General features: G+C 37.1%; 1 protein-coding gene across 1 annotated transcript in view; it reads right to left on the bottom strand.

The window, feature by feature from the left end:
- Window positions 1-13,861, bottom strand: part of HFM1 (HFM1, ATP dependent DNA helicase homolog) — a 109,941-nt gene extending 96,080 nt beyond the window's left edge. The window contains exons 1-3 of the mRNA XM_027536541.1: window positions 13,760-13,861; window positions 7,041-7,153; window positions 5,536-5,845 (exon numbers count right to left, since the gene is read on the bottom strand). Of these exons, the coding sequence (XP_027392342.1) occupies window positions 5,536-5,845; window positions 7,041-7,153; window positions 13,760-13,830 (494 nt within the window). The 5' untranslated portion in view covers window positions 13,831-13,861. The remainder of the gene's footprint in view (window positions 1-5,535; window positions 5,846-7,040; window positions 7,154-13,759) is intronic.
- Between the last annotated feature and the right edge of the window lie 525 nt (window positions 13,862-14,386).

The following is a 14,386-nucleotide window of genomic DNA, read 5'->3' as shown; positions in this document are numbered from 1 at the left end:
AGGCTCCTCTGTTCATGGGATTTCCCAGGCAAGGATACTGGAGTGGGTTGCCATTTCCTTCTCCAGGGGATCTTCCTGACCTAGAAATTGAACCTACATCTCCTGCATTGCAGGGAGATTCTTTACCATCTGAGCCACCAGGGAAGCCCAAGTTTTTGTATGAGACAGTCATGTATGGATGTGAGAGTCGGACTATAAAGAAAGCTGAGCCCCAAAGAATTGATGCTTTTGAACTGTGGTGTTGGAGAAGACTCTTGAGAGTCCCTTGGACTGCAAAGAGATCCAACCAGTCCATCCTAAAGGAAATCAGTCCTGAATATTCATTGGAGGACTGATGCCAAAGCTGAAACTCCAATACTTTGATCACCTGATGTGAAGAATTGACTCATCTGAAAAGACCCTGATGCTGGGAAAGATTGAAGGTAGGAGAAGAAGGTGACAAGGATGAGATGGTTGGATGGCATCACTGACTCAATGAACATGAGTTTGAGTAAACTCCAGGAGTTGGTGATGGACAGGGAGGCCTGGCGTGCTGCAGTCCATGGGGTCGCAAAGAGTCAGACACGACTGAGTGACTGAACTGAACTGAATCGAATCTTTCAAAAAACTAGAGACATGTATTCTAAAACAAACTATAGAGCTGCATCGTCCAATGGTAGCAGTTCTGTTTTTGAAGACAGAAAATGCAAAAGCAGATGGTTAATCTTTCATAATACAACAGAATCCCATTTTAAAATGGTATTGAAAACAAGGAAAACACTGATACCAACAGTGCTATATGCTGTGATATCACTTAAAAGCACAGATTTTGGAATCAGACAAACCTGGGTATAAATCAAAAGCTCCTCCACTTTCTATCTGTATGACTTTAAAGTTAGAGTTTGAAATAGATTTTTCCAACTGTAAAAATATTATCCACACAACTATTTAAATTCCCTGAACTTCATATTCTCCCTAGGTCCTTTGGCTCTTCCATGCCACACTCTCTTATGTCCTGTGCTTCTTTACTGAATTTTATATTTACTTCCTGCTCTTAACAAAAATATTTACTTGCCCTGGAAAACTCTCGCTCTTAAAAAAACTCTTAAGTGGACAAACTGCTAATTCTCTCACATTTCTTCTCCACACCAAATTTACACCATTATGTTTCTACTCTCTCACAAAAGTATCTGTGCTGTCTAGCTATGCAAAATTGTATTCCTCCTCATTGCATATATCCTATATCAACCTCTGTTCACTTTAGAATCTTTTCCTCTTAATTACAAGCTCTTCCATAAACTGGGTGGTTGTTGTTCAGTTGCTCAGTCTAGTCGGACTCTTTGTGACCACGTGGACTGCAGCACGCCAGGCTTCCCTGTCCTTCACCATCTCCCAGAGTAACTGAGTTACTTTACCATCTACATAGACAACCCATTCAAAATTCTACCCTCTACGTTTCTTAGCCTTTTATCTCTAGTAGCTTTCTCCCTCATCTGATTTCAGTCACCTACTCTCCCGCCTTAGATGTTACCATTATCCTCTTCTCAAAACAACAATTCTAAAAAATCATTTTCTGACCACAACCTCCTATCCTTTTAGCTTGTTTGCTCAAGGTACTAATGAGGTCAAAGAAAAAAATTACTATAATTAACCTCTTTATTTTCTCCCAAACCATCTTCCCCTTCACTTTTCTAATACCATGACATATCTTTTCAATCACTCTCTTATCAATATTCTAAACCCCTCTCCCCTTTTATACTTTTATCATACTTATCTTGCAAATCTGAAATTCTATGTAAATCTATCTACTATATTTTCATAATTGCAGTCAAGTGGTAGAACACTATTGAAAAAAGCACAACTGTTAGGTAGATGAATAATATTCAAATTCAAATTCACATCAGCCAAGACTGAAGAAACAAAATCAATATACAAAAATCAACTGTATTTCTATACATTTTCAATGGACGATCTGAAATTCCACTTAAAATAACATCAAAAAGAATAAGTACTTATGAGTAAATGTAACAAAATAAGTATAAGACTTGTCCACTGAAAGCTACAAAATATATTTGAAAGAAATTAAAGAAAATCTAAATAAGTGGAAATATCCCATGTTTACAGATTGGTAATCCTTAGTAAAATGCTTTTTTAAATCTGTGAGTAATTCTAGCAAAGTGTTATACCAAATGCACAGTAGTGGGAACTCCCAAATTTGTAGACTGCAAGGCAGAAATTTGGGTAGCCTGTCACCCTATTTGTGGCTGGCATTTGAAGTAGGGTAGTCTTGTGGGACTGAATCCTTACTTAACTCTTGCAGTCTGATGCTAACTCTAGGAGTTAGTAAGAAAATTGAATTGTATTGTTGCACACCAATTGATATTGAAGAGTCAGATAAATGGATGGTAAGAAAACACTCCAGACTTTCCATTCATGGTCAATGGATTATAAGTGCAAGTGTCATGTCATTCAATGGGGAAAGAACAGTTTTGTTTTGCTTTTAACAAATGGTGCTGGAACAACTGGATATCTATGTGCAAAAGAATGAAGCTGGGCTTCTACTTTGTACTATACTGAAAAAATTAACTCAAAATGGATGATAGACCCAAATGTAAGAGCGAAATCTTAGAAGAAGATGTAGGAGTAAGTCTTTACAACCTTGGATTAGGCAATGGTTTCTTAGATAGGACACCAAAAATCCAATCAAAAATTAGAAAAATTGGAATTCATCAAAATTAAAAACTTTTGGCCAGCTAAGGATATGAACAGAAAAGTGAAACACAGCACACAGAATGTAAGAAAATATTTGCTACTCATATAACTGATAAGGGATTTTCAACCCGAATAAGTAAAGGACCCTTACAACTCAACAATAAAAAGACAACACAATTTTAAAAACAGATCAAGGATTTGAATAGACACTACTCCAAATAAGATATATAAATAGCCTATAGTCACATGGAAAGCTGCCCAAAACCTTTAGTCAGCAGAAACACACGAATCAAAACCACAATGAGACATACATCACACCCATTTTGTATGGCTATAATAGAAAAGACAGACAACAAGTACTAGCAAGGAGGTGGAGAATTCAGAAACTCCATATACTGCTAGTGAAATTGTTCAGCGGTATAGTTACTTTGGGAAAAGGAAATGGCAACCCACTCCAGTATTCTTGCCTGGAGAATCCCAGGAACAGAGAAGCCTAGTGGGCTGCTGTCTACAGGGTCGCACAGAGTCGGATACGACTGAAGCGACTTAGCAGCAGCAGCATAGTTACTTTGTAAAACAATTTGGCAGTTTCTCAAAAAAAGATAAATATAGAGTTAATATATGACCCAGCAATTCCACTTCTAAGTATAAATCCAAAAGAATTAAAATACATTTGACCCTTGAACAACATAAGTTTAAACTGCATTGGTCTACTTATACTCGGATTTTTTTCTTCTTCAATAAATACTACAATACTATATAATCTGAGTTGGTTGACTCCACTGATGCAGATTTACAGATAAGGAAAACCAACTATAAAGTTGTATTTCAATTTCTGACTTCCCAGGAGGTCAACACCCTATTCACACAAAAACTTACATCTGAATTTTCATGGCAACATTATTCATAATAGCCAAAAAGTGGAAACAAATCAAAAGTTCACCAATTGACAGATCAATAAACAAAATGTGATATACCCATTCAATGAAATGTTACTGGCCATAAAAAGAATAAAGTACTGATGTATGACAGAACATGGTTGAACCTTGAAAATGTTGTGCTAAGAGACAGAAGCCAGACAGAAAAGGCTCCACTTATAATATTAAATATTTAGAATAGGAAAACCCACAGAAACAGAAAACAATTAGTAAATGCCAGGGCTGGGTGAGGGATGGAGAAATGGGGAGTAACTTAATGAGTACAGAGTTAGTCTGGGGCAGCAAAAATTGTATAGTAGTGATGGTTGCACAACTCTGTGACTATTCTAAAACCTATAAATTGTACACTTCAAAACAATGTATTTTATGATATGTGAATTACATCATAATAAAATTTATTTAAAAATTCACAGACATCAACCTCAACTGGGACCTTCACAATGTCCAACAATTCTACCATTATTCTAATTAGATTGCTTTCCCATTTTCCATAATTTCTTCCACCCTTCTCATACTTGCTCAATACCTCTACTTTCCCCCTCAAATTCCACAGATGACTTCATCTCTTATGTTACAGAAAAAACAAAAACTATCAATGATATCTCTTCTGAATCCTAAACCCATATATCCAATTGTCTATTTGGACATTTTGTAAGTACTTAAAACAACATGTACAAATTTGTACTCATCACCTTCCTCTATTCTTCCTTCACAGTTTCTACATCATGAAAGAATACTATCATCCTTCATCAATCTGGTTCAAGCCAGACATCTAGGATTCAGGTCCTAGGTCAGGCTACCATTTTCTCTCATCTAGACTAATAAAATAATCTAAATGACCCTTCACAATGTATTCTAGTTCTCTTCTAATTTATCCTACTGGGGCAAAAATGGACTTTAAATAAAAAAAGAATATCTAATTTTACCTCTCTGCTCAAAACCCAGGACCTTAGGGCAACAGTTCTCAAACTTTTGTGTGCCTAACTATCATTCAAAAAATGTGTTAAAAATGAAGATTCCTCGGTCCCATCCCCACCTTGATCCAGAGTGTGATTCAACAGATCTAAGAAAGGAACCAGGAATCCAAATTTTTTAACAAGCACTCCATGTGATTCTGATGCAGTGAGTTCACAGGCCACAATTTAATAAGCACTACCTTAAAAGTACAAAATGTTTCACTCCCTACAAGATTCTGAAGGACTTGGCCCCTCCATACTTTGTCTCTTAGCATGCTCTCATTCTCTCTCACTTTAAACTATAAAAATTTCTAAGAATAAGCCAAGCTCTAGTCCATTTGCACAGACTATTCCTTCTGCCTGGAACATTCTACTTTATTTGCACTCAGCTTGACTTTATTCTTCCTTAAACTTACAAAATCATTTCTTCAGGAACATCTTCCCTGATTGTGCAGCAGATTAGGATCCCATATTAACAGCCATTCTCAAATGATGGTCAAGATTCAGAGAGTTCATAGGATCAAAACAATTTCCATAACACTTTTTCCCCATCACTTTAATTTATAATATGGTTAAATATCAATAGATATAACCCAAAAAAGTAAAAGCTCTATGGGAATCCTCAATAATTTTTAAGTGGAAAGGGGTCCTAAAAACAAAAAGTTTGAGAACCTCTGCTCTAGCCATATATCTCATCAAAATAATTGTCATACAAAAAGTATTTAATTATTTTTAGTTATTACTTGCCTTTCCCTTGATAAACTGCAAGCTCTCTGAAGGCAAGAACCTATGGCTAGAACTCAGTTAAAAGAGTGTTGAGTACACAGTAGACCTCTATTTGTTGTTGATTTTTTTTTTCATTCAGATTCTATCATACTTCAAACTTCTGGACATACACATAAATATTCAACTGTATCACTGAATATCATTTATTTCATTTAACTAATTACCTTTTGCGGAAGGCTGACGTGCTCACTCCTTTATCTTGTGCAGAATTAACTAACTTTGTATCATCTGGAACATTTTTCTCAAGTTCTATCTCAGTGCCAATGTGATTTTTCCATTTCTGAGAAGAACCACATGTCAGCTTGCCAGCAACATGTAAGTCATTGTTACCTGCCCCTCCTAAATTTAGATCATCTTCTTCATATTCATTAGAAGGGAAGTCAAACTGGAATTTTTGAGTTTGTAAAACATAATTTATGTCTTCATTAGTTATCTTTAAATTTGATGGTAACATTTTTGATTTTTTATTCTGACCTACAAAGAAGAAACACTTGAATTATTACACATTCTCCTTGAAAACAAAATTTAAAAATGATGATAGAAAAATTTAATAAAATTTTTCAAAAGAGCTTACTAGGTGAATATGAAAATAACAAAATGATCTGTAATACCATATGTGATTTTGAAATACAATAGTTGTTACTCTTATGGTACATCATAAGTGAAGGATAACTCGAAATTAGTTAAGAATTATTGAAATTAAGTTTGAAATTTAAGCCTATATTATAAAATAGGTTTAATTTCTGACCCACAGAAATAACCATAACTGGAAGTGGGTTGCAAGAATACTGGAGTGGGCTGCCATTTCCTCTTCCAGACCCAGAGATTGAACCCATGTCTCTTGTGTCTCCTGCACTAACAGGCAGATTCTTTACCACTGCACCATCTGGGAAGCCCAAAAATTAAGATAATAGAATGTTTTCATCAAGGTGATGGAACTTTAAAGGTGTCTTTACAGAGACTTTATAAGTATCTTTGAAAGTCTGGAAGGCATTTGGAGGCCTTTTTAGGCCTTAAATTTGCCTTATCATTTATACTATACTAGTATACATACATATTATATATATGGGTGTGTGTTCTATTATAACACACAATAGAATTACTACATTCTATATATAATTTTCTATATATGAGTATAAAATATATAAAAATTTTGAAACTTAAACATGCATGAACCTAATACTTAATTTAAAAATCAGTTTTACCAACAATATCACATTAGGTCACATATACTATTTGAGTGTGTTTGTTTTCTAACTTTGTAAAGATGATAACACACTATATAGTTTTTGCATCTTGTTTTTTTCACTCAGTGTATTTCATGAATCTGGTTTCCTAAACCAGAGGATCCTACCTTTAGTAAAGTCTAAGACAAAAACTAAATAGCAGTGATAGTTTTAATGGGATGAGGAAAACAAATTCACAGAACAATATAACAGGTGTGTGTGATAGTATGTTTTGTGCCTGTAATATACATATGTGTGCATATGTATGCATGGAGAAGGAAAATGTTTCAGATTTTAAGGTTTGGTGACCACTATTTTGAATTAGTCTCTAACTTTCATTTTATTCCATTAATATAAAAGAAATGAATATTTCAATATTAGATTTTTTTACATTGACATGAGCTGAATGGGTTTGACTTTACAACTTATATGTGATAGTTTACCTAACAGTTGATGATTTTCTATTTCTTCCTCTAATGCTTGAGTATCTGGAATTTCTGAAATCAGTGGAGCAGGTGGAAGAAACCAATCCATAGATATTTCACTGTCTAGGTGGCTATATAAAATACAAAAATATGAATTTATGTTAACAAAGATATAACATCAGAAACTACGTATTTATTAACTAAACATAACTCAGTTACAGACTGGAAAAGGTCAGTTTTCATTTCAATCCCAAAGAAGGGCAATGCCAAAAACTGCTGCACAACTGCAGTCATTTGACATGCCAGCAAGGTCATACTTAAAATCCTTCAAGCTAGGCTTCAACAGTATGTGAACTGAGAACTTCCAGATGTATAAGCTGGATTTGGAAAAGGCAGAGGAACCAGAGATCAAATTGCCAGTATCTGTTTGATCATAGAAAAAGTAAGGAAATCCTAGAAAAACACTGACTTCTGCTTTATTGATTATGCTAAAGCCTTTGACTGTGGATCCCAATAAACTTTGGAAAATTCTTAAAAAGATGGGAATACCGTACCACCCTACCTGCCTCCTGAGAAACCTGGATGCAGGTCAAGAAGCAATCATTAGAAATGGACATGGAACAACAGACTGGTTCAAAATTGGGAAAGGAGCACATCAAGGCTGTATACTGTCACTCTGCTTATTTACCTTATATACAGAGTACATCATGAGAAATGCCAGGCTGGATGAATTACAGGGTAGAATCAAGATTGCCAGGAGAAATATCAGTAACCTTAATGTGCAGATGACACCACCCTTATGGCAGAAAGCAAAGAGAAATTAAAGACCCCCTTGGTGAAGGTGAAAGAGGAGACGGAAAATGCTAGCTTAAAACTCAACATTCAAGCCAAAGCAATCTTGAGAAAGAAGATTGGAACTGGAAGAATCAACCTGCCTGACTTCAGACTATACTACAAAGCTACAGTCATCAAGACAGTATGGTACTGGCACAAAGACAGAAATATAGATCAATAGAATGAAGTAGAAAGCCCAGAGATACATCCATGCACCTATGGACACCTTGTGTTTGACAAAGGAGGCAAGAATATACAATGGAGAAAAGACAATCTCTTTAACAAGTGGTGCTGGGAAAACTGGCCAACCACCTGTAAAAGAATGAAACTAAAACACTTTCTAACACCATACACAAAAATAAAATGGATTAAAGATCTAAATGTAAGACCAGAAACTATAAAACTCCTAGAGGAAAACATAGGCAAAACACTCTGACATAAATCACAGCAAGATCCTCTATGATTCACCTCCCAGAGCAATGGAAATAAAAGCAAAAATAAACACATGGAATCTAATTAAACTTAAAAGCTTTTGCACAATGAAGGAAACTACAAGCAAGGTGAAAAGACAGCCTTCAAAGTGGGATAAATAATAGCATATGAAGCAACTGACAAAGAATTAATCTCAAAAACATAAAAACAGCTCATGTAGCTCAATACCGGAGAAGGTGATGGCACCCCACTCCAGTACTCTTGGCCTGGAAAGTCCCATGGACGGAGGAGTCTGGTAGGCTGCAGTCTATAGGGTCGCAAAGAGTTGGACATGACTGAGCAACTTCACTTTCACTTTTTACTTTCATGCATTGGAGAAGGAAATGGCAACCCACTCCAGCGTTCTTGCCTGGAGAATCCCAGGGACAGGGGAGCCTGGTGGGCTGCCGTCTATGGGGTCACACAGAGTTGGACACGATTGAAGCAACTTAGCAGCAGCTCAATACCAGAAAAATAAATGACCTAATCAAAAAATGGGCCAAAGAACTAAACAGACATTTCTCCAAAGAAGACATACAGATAGCTAACAAACACATGAAAAGATGCTCAACATCACTCATTATCAGAGAAATGCAAATCAAAGCTACAATGAGGTACCATCTCATGTCTATCAGAAGGGCTGCTATCAAAAACTCTACGAACGATAAATGCTGGAGAGGATGTGGAGAAAAGGGAACCCTCTTATACTGTTGGTGGGAATGTGAACTAGTACAGCCACTATGGAGAACAGTGTGGAGATTCCTTAAAAAACTGGAAATAGAACTGCCATATGACCCAGCAATCCCACTGCTGTGCATACACTCTGAGGAAACCAGAACTGAAACAGATATGTGTACCCAATGTTTATCACAGAACTGTTTACAATAGCTAGGACATGGAAGCAACCTAGATGTCCACTGGCAGATGAATGGATAAGAAAGTTGTGGTATATATACACAATGGAATATTACCCAGCAATTAAAAAGAACACATTTGAATCAGTTCTAATGAGGTGGATGAAACTGAAGCCTATTATACAGAGTGAAATAAGTCAGAAAGAAAAACACCAATACAGTATATTAAAGCATATATATGGAATTTAGAAAGATGGTAACAATGACCCTATATGTGAGACAGCAAGAGACACAGATATAAAGAACAGACTTTTGGACTCCGTGGGACAAGGTGAGGGTGGGATGATTTGAGAGAATAGCACTGAAACGTGTATATTACCATATGTGAAATAGATCTCCAGTCCAAGTATGATGCATGAAACAGGGCACTCAAAGCCAGTGCACTGGGACAAACCAGAGGGATGGGATGGAGAGGGAAGTGGGAGGGGAGTTTGGGATGGGGGAAACATGTACACCCATGGCTGATTCATGTCACTGTACGGCAAAAACCACCACAGTATTGTAAAGTAATTAGCCTCCAATTAAAATAAATTAAAAAAAAACAACAGCATTCAAAAATCTAAGATCATGGCATCCCGTCCCATCAGTTCAGTCACTCAGTCGTGTCCGACTCTTTGCGACCCCATGAATTGCAGCACACCAGGCCTCCCTGTCCATCACCAACTCCCGGAGTTTACTCAGACTCATCTCCATTGAGTCGGTGATGTCATTCCAACCATCTCACCCTCTGTCGCCCTCTCCTTCTGCTCTCAATCTTTCCCAGCACCAGGGTCAAATGAGTTAGCTTTTCGCATCAAGTGGCCAAAGTATTGGAGTTTCAGCTTCAAAATCAGGCCTTCCAATGAACACTCAGAACTGATCTCCTTTAGGATGGACTGGTTGGATCTCCTTGAAGTCCAAGGGACTCTCAAGAGTCTTCTCCAACACCACAGTTCAAAAGCATCAATTCTTCAGCTCTCAGCTTTCTTTATAGTCCAACTCTCACATCCATACATGACTACTGGAAAAACCATAGCCTTGACTAGACGGACCTTTGTTGGCAAAGTAATGTCTCTGCTTTTTAATATGCTGTCTAGGTTGGTCATAACTTTCCTTCCAAGGATTAAGCATCTTTTAATTTCATGGCTGCAGCCACCATCTGCAGTGATTCTGGAGCCCCCAAAAAATAAAGTCTGCCACATCTATTTGCCATGAAGTGATGGGACCAGATACTATGATCTTAGTTTTCTGAATGTTGAGCTTTAAGCCAGGCTTTTCACTCTTCTCTTTCACTTTCATCAGGAGGCTCTTTGGTTCTTCTTCACTTTCTGCCATAAAAGTGATGTCATTTGCATATCTGAGGTTATTGACATTTCTCCCAGCAATCTTGATTCCAGCTTGTGCTTCATCCAACTCAATGTTTCTCATGATGTATGCTGCTGCTGCTGCTGCTAAGTCACTTCAGTCGTGCTGACTCTGTGTGACCCCATAGATGGCAGCCCATCAGGCTCCCCTGTCTCTGGGATTCTCCAGGCAAGAATACTGGAGTGGGTTGTCATTTCCTTCTCCAGTGTATGAAAGTGAAAAGTGAAAGTGAAGTCGTTCAGTTGTGTATGACTCTTAGCGACCCCATGGGCTGCAGACTACCAGGCTTTGCTGTTATTGGGATTTTCCAGGCAAGAATACTGGAGTGGGGTGCCATTGCCTTCTCCGGATGTACTCTGCATATAAGTTAAATAAGCAGGGTGGCAATATACAGCCTTGACGTATTCCTTTTCCTATTTGGAACCAGTCTGTTGTTCCATGTCCAGTTTTAACTGTTGCTTCCTTATTTGCATACAGATTTCTCAAGAGGCAGGTCCCATCACTTCAAGGCAAATAAATGGAGAAAAAATGGAAACAGTGACACTTTACTTTCTTTGGCTCCAAAATTCCTGCAGTGACTGCAGCCATGAAATTAAGACACTTGCTCCTTGGAAGAAAAGCTATGACAAACCTAGATGGTGTGTTAAAAAGCAGACACATTACTTTGCTGACAAAGGTCTATATGGTCAAAGCTATGGTTTTTGCAGTAGTTGTGTACGGATGTGAGAGTTGGACCATTAAGAAGGCTGAGTACCAAAGAATTGATCCTTTCAAATTGTGGAGCTAGAGAAGACTCATTGAGAGTCCCTGGGACAGCCAGGAGATCAAGCCAGTCAATCCTAAAGGAATCCAGTCCTGAATATTCATTGGAAGGACAGATGCTGAAGCTTCAATACTTTGGCCAGCTGATGCGAAGAGCCAACTCATTGGAAAATATCCTGATTCTGGGAAAGACTGAAGGCAGGAAGAGAAGGGGACGACAGAGGACGAGACGGTTGGATGGCTTCATCGACTCAATGAACATGAGTTTGAACAAACTCCAGGACAGGGAAGCCTGGTGTGCTGCAGTCCATAGGGTCACAAAGAGTTGGACAAGACTGAGCAACTGAACAACACTCAGTTACAAACTCTTAAACTTAATATACTACCTTTCTGTGATGACTTCAATTTATCCTTATAGAGCAGCATATAGCATATCCCTATACATTCTCAATCTTTTTTCCTTGTGTATCATGGGATTAATGACACTGCTCTGAGGTATGCTATCTAAATAATGGCTATAATTCCATTTTATTTTCTCCAATTCAAATGCTGTAACAGGGATCTTAATCTGTTCCAATATTAAAAAAAAAGTAATAAATCATTCCAAAACTTTAGCATCTTAACCAATACAAGTTAACAAATTACTGATGATATACTGGACAACTAATCATGGGTCATAAGTCTATAAATGACACCAAAACATTATTACTAATTAATGTCTTAACCCTAATATTCCTGGTCCAAAATCATCTATGACAACAGAAAAGCCAAGAAATCAGTTGAAATTGACAATCAGTTTGAAAACCTGTAGTAACTGATGAGATTTTGTCACCCTGTTGGCATCTGCCTATTGCCCTATAGTTCAGCTGTGATCCTATTAACATGTAATGTTTTAATATTTCCTTTCCAACCTAAGTTGGCTTGTCCTTCATTAGAACAAAGATAGGCAATGGCACCCCACTCCAATACTCTTGCCTGAAAAAATCCCATGGACGGAGGAGCCTGGTAGGCTGCAGTCCATGGGGTCGCTGAGAGTCGGACACGACTGAGTGACTTCACTTTCACTTTTCAATTTCCTGCTTTGGACAAGGAAATGGCAACCCACTCCAGTGTTCTTGCCTGGAGAATCCCAGGGACGGGGGAGCCTGGTGGGCTGTCCACACAGAGTCGGACACGACTGAAGTGACTTAGCAGCAGCAGCAGCAAGCATTGGGAAACAGAAAATAAAGTTGAAGAACACCACATAAACTGTCTAAGCCAAGTCCTGAGGATTTGATGATCTTTTTCCTTATTGCTTTGTTTAGGGTTTTATCTCCCAGAAGAGGCCAGTCTTTCACTTTTCTACATCTCATAGCACCTCAAACATAGCTATTGCAGCTCTATTTTCCAAATAAAAAATCTGAACACATTACCTGACAATATCTAACAGATTGTCTGACAATACACCAAAACAACTGAAATTCAGGACTATGTCACAGAGTTCTAAGATCATCTCCAGGGTCAATGATTCCCTGGTGGGAAGGGACTTCCCATAGGGTCCCATAGGACTCAGCAATACAGTCCTACTCATGACTGTTAGGTGAAGTCTGAAGGAACTAACAATACTTTGTATTGTTAGAAGAGCAACCATATGTTCCAAATTTGCTGATGCCAGTCCTGATTAACAACTGTCATTCTATTTGGATGCATTCTTTCACTCTCAAAAGTGTTCCAGTCTGAATTACATGGTCACATTATTTATGAATGATTCTTCCATATATGTGTTGAACCTCAAGCTGACTTTAAGTTTTTTAAAGTAAAAGTCTTTAAAGTCTTTAAAAGTCTTATTCAGTCAATATTTGAATAAATAAAAGAATAAGTGAGCAATAAATAATTTACTCAATGATTCACTAAAAAAGAATACATAGAAAACTTAGAATTAAAATGATTCACTTGTGAAAATCCTTAAAAGCCAGTATTTAACAGACTCCCTATTCCCCAATTCATATTTCCTTTAGTGTCACATTTTTATTTCCACCCCTGATTACTGCTTGCCTATTGAACCTGCCTATCACACTTGGCCTTTGGCACACTGCCCTTTCTGTTTCCAAAAGCTGCCATCATCACTCCTTATCCTGAGCTACTCTTTGACCATTACTTTCAGTCTTTACTTTAGCCAAAAGTAACTTGAACAAACCAGAAATGCAAATAAATGAAAGCCAAATAGGCAAGAATCTATTCTATTTTTTAAATTAAAATATGTCAAACTTCAGCTATTCCCTTATACCTGAATTCCATGTTTACCAAGTATATATCTGAAATGTCATTCTGTTGATCCCTTATTTTTTATTTATAAATTTACCAAAGATAAAACTAAAATGCTGTAAAAATAACAAACCAAAAACAGACTGCTATTTTTTAAAGCAGACTTACTTTTCAGCTTCATCTGTTTTTTCAAAAAACAAATTATCCAAGGAAAACACGGAGTCATTTGATTCCAACATTGTTAAAAGCTGGACTTTGTCATAAATCTAAAAAATACCAAAATCCATTTATAGCCCATTTACAAAGATGTAGAAAAAATTTTTCTAGATCCATAAACTATAATTATTAATTTCCTAAAATAATCACAGGTTTTCTTCTGCAATTTCCTCCTAAGTGCTTAAATATTCAAATACATTACACTGTTATCCACTCATTCACACATAGTCACACATGTATGCCTCTCTTCATGCTGCACAAATGCTTAAAATGTGTTTTCTTCCACTCTCCACCTGACATATTCCTACCCATACTTCGTGGAACAGGTCAATGTCATTTCTTCTTCAAAGGCTTCTCTGAATTTGTCCTCTTATGGAAAACAAAATTAGTGACTCCTTTTGGGCTCTTAAAATACTTTGTTCATACCATTATTTTTGAGTATAGTGCATTTTACTGTGATATTGTATAAGACAGTACATTTTATTGTGAATGTGTGTGTTTCTAAAAATATACTGTGTACATATGCAGGGATTTCCTTCAAAATCAAGGAACAGAGCAGACTTACTTCTAAATAAATAG

This window comes from Bos indicus x Bos taurus, chromosome 3 (genome assembly GCF_003369695.1).
Source record: "Bos indicus x Bos taurus breed Angus x Brahman F1 hybrid chromosome 3, Bos_hybrid_MaternalHap_v2.0, whole genome shotgun sequence".
Taxonomy (NCBI): Eukaryota; Metazoa; Chordata; class Mammalia; order Artiodactyla; family Bovidae; genus Bos; species Bos indicus x Bos taurus.
Note: the sequence above shows the minus strand (reverse complement) of the source record. Positions and strands in the feature narration are given on the sequence as shown.